The sequence below is a fragment of the Gavialis gangeticus genome, unplaced genomic scaffold, assembly GCF_001723915.1.
Source record: "Gavialis gangeticus isolate Ggan-Ray unplaced genomic scaffold, GavGan_comp1, whole genome shotgun sequence".
NCBI lineage: Eukaryota > Metazoa > Chordata > Crocodylia > Gavialidae > Gavialis > Gavialis gangeticus.
The window spans coordinates 137,894,879-137,900,850 of NW_017729032.1; the positions used below are offsets into that span (position 1 = coordinate 137,894,879).

Genomic DNA, 5,972 nt, shown 5'->3' on the forward strand with positions numbered 1-5,972 from the left:
TCTATAACGAAGAGGACAGATGCTAATCATCAGTCTTGCAACAGATTAAAAATCAGTGACTATGTATATTTTAAGGTTAAAGGTTACCTTTCTGTCCTGGGTCTCCTTTCTGGCCTTTAAGACTTGCCATGTCTGTTTTATTCATGGCTCCTGGCTCTCCTCGCAGGCCTCTTTCACCTTTATCTCCCTTAAAGCCAATTTCACCTGGTGGCCCTTGCGAACCTGGAAAGCCTCGATTACCTATGGACAGAGAAGACAGTGTAGAACATCACAGTAGCATACAGTGTTTATATAGACACCTCTCTCTCAATAACAAACCTAAATGATTACCAATTCAAACTATGAGTTCACACACAGATTCACAGAAGTTTAGGATGGAAGGGACCTTATGAGAGCATCAGGTCCAGCCCTCTCTGCTCTGGGCAAGAAAGACTGCTGGGGTCAGTACGTCAATACCAGGGGGTCCAAGTTACCTTCATGAGCATCAGATAAAGTAGTTTCTATCTGCTTTATGCCCATGGAAGAACACTTTCTACCAAGTATAAGATCCTTTATGATCACCACAACCCTGCCAGAGGATGGTGCCTCAAAGAATACTGAAAAAAATATGTCAGGTGGTCTGGCTCTCCCTCATTTTCATCTTTGCCTACCTGGTCCAGACTCACCTAGCACAACAGAAAGGGAGCAGGGAATATGGGAAGGTGGAAAGAGGCTTTTGATAGTCATTCCTTTTTATGCCCTCTGCCACAGTGGATCAAGTTTTCACATGAGGTAACCACAAATGGGAAAGTACTACAGGACACAGAATTTCTTAAAAATCATCCCAGAGAATTTCCCTACAGCATTCTATAGCATCATAAAAAAATCTACAGGAAAGATTTACTTTTTTAAAAATTCTATATATTTTGGGATAACCGGGTGTGTCTAAATGTGCATATTAATGTGCTCAAATAAACTCCAGAGCTTATCACTTCAGACTTTATTGCTCTAGGCATGTATCTGCACATTTGGGGTTTTGGGTTTTTGTTTTGTTTTTGTTTTTGATTTTTTTGGGGGGGTCTAATTATTGTACCATATTCCTAAAGAAATTGATTCAACCTTGTGCCAAAGGACCACCATTTGACATTCAGCTTCTGTTTCTACCATGCTGGTCTCCTAAAACATGCACAGTCACAGTGGGATTTTTTCCCTTACTTTAGATTCACACCCCAACCTAAGATAATCTATTTCAAAGAAGTCCCAATGCATCCTCATTTATTAGGAGTTCTTACCTTTTTCACCAGGCAATCCTTGACTTCCAGGGGTTCCAGGAAAACCTGGTGTTCCAGGAGTTCCCATAACTCCCATTTCTCCCTTGATGCCTAAAAGCCAAAGGGAAATAAAGGATAGAAACATGGCTCATCAGAATAAAAGAATTAAGAGGAATGGAATACCTACTCCCTTGATACATTAGGACCTAAACTGTTTGAAGAGAAATGGAAAAAGAAAATGAACAGATTAAAAAATAGACATAATTTATTAAAATAATTTTATATATAATATAATGTATTAATTTAAAGCCTCTAATGTCTCAGATCTGTTGTACTATTTTACCTAGTGTGTTTGTTAAAATATATTTTTCTAATTATATTGAAAAGTCATCTGTAATTGTACTCCTCTTTAATAAAACATTAATATGTAATAGGTCTAAAACATGGTACCTATGTTTCAGAATATAAAACCTCATCATCTAAGCATAAGCTAAACATAGGTATGTAACAAAGATGTTTTATGATGTAATCTGGTCATTAATTATAGGTGGACTTTTTATATTATTAGCATTTTCATAATTTACTTTTTAATATCCCATTGATGTTCCCCTCAATAAATTAACAGAGCTCTGGACTTCTTGTCAGAATGCATTTGCCTATTGATAAGAATTGATAGATATATAGTGAATACATAAGAATGCCAAATACATGGAGAATTCATTGAAAAAAATAGTTTAGTGAGGCAGACAAATTAGGTCTGAGACCAAACTAATAGAAAAAGGGAGGGTAAAAACATACAAAGTAATACTGTGAAAATTAGGCACTCAAGATCAATCTTTTAATAAAGTTTTTGACAGTTCCCAAGTACTGCCAAGCTACAGACTGAGGGTCAGATTCCGCTCTCAGCTGCAGCAACAATACTGTTGCTCCAAATTTACATAAGTATTACTAAGAAATCAAACCTTGCCCTTAAAAACTTGGGGATGAATCTCGCAAAACACTCCTAAATTAAACCCCCATCAAACATTACACTCCAGATGCAATTAACTAGTTAATCACATCTTAAAGTGTAAATTGTCTGCACATTCAGGCAATTAATGGAACAACAAAGCAACACCAGCCACAAAATTATTACATTAAAATATGTAATAATTTTGTAGCTGGTTTCAGTAACATTTTTTACACAAATCTGCAGCCAGATGGACTGCACTGGGGTGTGAATGATCAGCAGCAGGATGTGGATCATGCTGGGCCTTGAATGGTACAATCCCTTCTGGTCCCCATTTGAGCCCTAGTGAGGTCCCCATGCTGCCCCAATCAGGGTTCAGATCCAGGGGCTCTAAATGGCCTGATGAGTCTCCAGAGCCAGCCAACAATCAGCTGATTATTGGGCACATTTGCCAGTGTAGAGGGAGCCCAGAATCATGATCCCAGGTTCCCCCTGTTCTAGCAAGTAGGGCACAATTGGGGTCTAATCCCAAGTCCCAAAACCATCCAACCTGCCATGCATGTGTAGCATGGTAGGACACGTGACTTTTGAAATAGCAGATCAGATCCCACCACGCCTTTCACTGAACCATCAGTCTGTGGCCTTATATACAATAAAATAAAATATAGAAAAAAGGCAAGGTCCTAGTTAGAGACAGAGGGCTTAATGCATCAAACAGTTTGATTCTGATCCCTTTTATACACTTAAGTGTAAAATTAATGCTAAGCAAGTGGTGAAGCGCTTTGTGGGATCACAGCCTTCACATTTAGCTCATAGTATACACTGAAAGGCACGCAAACAAATGGACAAAATGGTGCTGTTTTTCTACTCTTTTAGGCTGCTTTTTGGTAGCATTATTATTTAATTTATTGTTACCATTAAAAACCATCAATAAACAAGGCAAAAATGTGTACCTTGAGGACCCGGAGATCCGTCTTTCCCTTGTGGGCCGGGGAGACCAGGCAAACCTACCACACCGGGTACACCAGGTTGACCCTGGATACCCTTATCTCCTTTAGGTCCTGGCATATCTAGTCCTGGAACACCTGGGAAACCCTTATCTCCCTTTAGCCCAGGAAGTCCTAAAAAACAAAATGATAACAAATTAACAATCCATCTACATGAAACATGATTAATCAACATATAAAATACAGTATTGAAGTGTTCTGTAAGTTATGTCTTGCATAAAGCAGATTTCTTTATGACTAAAATAAGACAACATAGGAAAAAATCCTCATTTGAAACGTAAGAAACAAGACTAGAAGGGGTCTCCTGGGCCACTGATCCATAAAATAGGTTCCCCATTCTGCTATCTGTATTCTATCTTAAATTAATTTTTGTGAACAATGGATGTGTCTACATAAATGCAAGTAGCAAATTTAAATGGGTTTAGTTAATGTGCAGCAGTGCACGTGTAGACATGACCCAAGTTTGCTCCTTGGATCTGCTCAGCCACTAGAGGGTAAGCCCAAGGCCAGCCCCAGGGCTGCAGGCCAGGAGCCTCTCCTACTCCAGGGCTGGGCTGTAGCACATACCACAGGCAGTCTGAGGACACTGTAGGCCCTGTGTGTCCCCCGTGGGCAGGCCACAGCTGAGCTGTGCTCACCTGCCTGCAGCTGCCAGGGTGCTGAAGGTTGCTGCAGGCTGCTGCAGCCTCTGGCCAGGCCTGTCAGTCCCCCAGGGCTTCCTGCAGGTAGTTTCTGGGCAGCAGGTCTGGCACCACCTGCCTGCAGCATGCCCACAGCAGCCTGCCCTGCACTTGCAAGTGATGTGGGGCATAGCTTCTGTCGTGCAACTACTAGTCCCGTGCTGTTCCCTTGCACTGGGCACTGCCAGCAGCTGCCAGGGCCTCCCTGCAGGACTACAGGAAAATCTGCTCCCTAATCCCCACATGTGTAGACGGCTGCTCAAAAACCCTTAGTCTGTCTTAGTTTACACCACGGTAAATCTAGGCCAGAGTAAATGCATGTGTAGATGTGCCCACTGATGACTGGAACTGTATGTAGTATTGTAAACAGAGCTCACTAATGCCTTAGACACACTAAAATACCCCACCTTAAAGCATTTACATTAGTCTTTTACATGGCCATGATACACTGACAGCTCCTGGACATGCTACAGTCTAGTAGTAAAACGAAGGTCCTCCCTTTCTCTGTTGCCTCCAGCCCGTGAAATTTTATCCTATAGTGAAGGTTCTTGGTATTAGTTCAAAAGTGCATGACTTTGTAGACTAATACTGATTTGCTGTATCCAGAACATTTAAATTGCTGTAGTCCACAAGGTAATCTAATACAATAATCTGATTATCCTTTAGACTGACAACTCCGTCCCCCTCCTCCCTCTTTCATGTCTATATTTCATAAATACAGATCTAAATCTTGCATTTTAAAAAGTATGGAAAACATTATAAAAACAACACCATGGTTCCCTACTACATTAATACTATATAAGCCATAAATTTCATTTTCAGATATATGTGCAAAAATGCTGTGTATCACCTGGTGGTCCTTGGGGTCCTGGATGTCCTGCTGGTCCAGGGAGCCCTTGAGGGCCTATTCCTGGTTCACCTGGTGGACCCGGAATACCTTGTATTCCAGGCAGACCTGGCTGACCTATGTGGAAATATAAAGCATAAATCAACTATTTTGCAATACTATTTTTAAATCCTAGCTGCAAATGGTAGACATGTGCACTGGGTGCCCTATGTAAGCATGAGATCAGCAATAACAAAAAGCAGAGGCATTCCTCCAGTCCCAGGTTCCCAGGGCTCCCGTCCTGGAGGGTCCAAATGGAAAGGGAAAAAAGGAAGGGCTGTGTACCTGGTCCTGTCGCAACAACAGGTGAGCAGGGAAGAGCCAGACAGGAGGAAAATGGGCTCTTTCATGAGGATTTAATAAGCATGCTTCATTGTACAGGAGTGAATTTCAACCATTAAGACTTATTTTAAGATGCAGAAAAGAAATGTTGCTATAATTTAGCTAGAACTTTTTTTTAAGCTACCTTGCTGTCCTGGTTGGCCACGTACACCTGGAAACCCTTGTTCTCCTCGTAAACCAGGCAGTCCTGCATCTCCCTTGGGTCCAGGGAAACCAGCTGGGCCCTGTGGGCCTGGTAGCCCCTTGAGACCTGGGAGACCCAATCCAGGTTCACCCTTGCCAGGCAAAAAACAACAGATTAAGAGTTGGTGTTTGAAAATCAGGTATTTATAAATGTATAGTTAACAAAGTATAATAAGTAGCTGAGACAGAATATTAAGATTAGAATATTAAGGCAGACCTTGATTAATATATGCTGTTTCTATTATATCAGTTTGTAAGTAACATACTGGAGGTTTTTCCATGTCAACTATACCTCACATCAATTCCTTTGTGTGCATGTAGTAATGCATCAGATATTGATGACCTGGACACTTGACATTCTAGTTTAACATCCTTTTCTTAGTACAAGCCATAGCTCTGTACAGACTGATGACAACAGAGTTGTTTAAAAGAACACCACAAATTACCAGCACTTACTTTTTGACCCTGAAAACCTGGTATACCTGGTAAACCATTCAAGCCAGCATGACCTGGGGCCCCTGGCTGACCAGGTGGGCCAGGCTGACCTGGGAAACCTACAGGAAAAAAACACAGTATGTTGGACACAATAAGTATCTCATTAAGTTAGGGCTAACAGAAACGTGGTGGGGATCGTCCCATGACTGGGCAGTTAGCATTAGGGGCTACAGGCTTTAC

At 41.4% G+C, this 5,972-nt stretch overlaps 1 protein-coding gene across 1 annotated transcript in view; it reads right to left on the bottom strand.

Annotated features, from left to right (window-relative positions):
* COL4A1 (collagen type IV alpha 1 chain) overlaps positions 1 to 5,972 on the bottom strand; it is a 175,162-nt gene that overhangs the window by 70,524 nt on the left and 98,666 nt on the right. Inside the window, exons 29-34 of the mRNA XM_019523837.1 lie at positions 5,754 to 5,851; positions 5,239 to 5,389; positions 4,737 to 4,850; positions 3,153 to 3,320; positions 1,272 to 1,361; positions 88 to 240 (exon numbers count right to left, since the gene is read on the bottom strand). Coding sequence (XP_019379382.1) covers positions 88 to 240; positions 1,272 to 1,361; positions 3,153 to 3,320; positions 4,737 to 4,850; positions 5,239 to 5,389; positions 5,754 to 5,851 — 774 coding nt within the window. The remainder of the gene's footprint in view (positions 1 to 87; positions 241 to 1,271; positions 1,362 to 3,152; positions 3,321 to 4,736; positions 4,851 to 5,238; positions 5,390 to 5,753; positions 5,852 to 5,972) is intronic.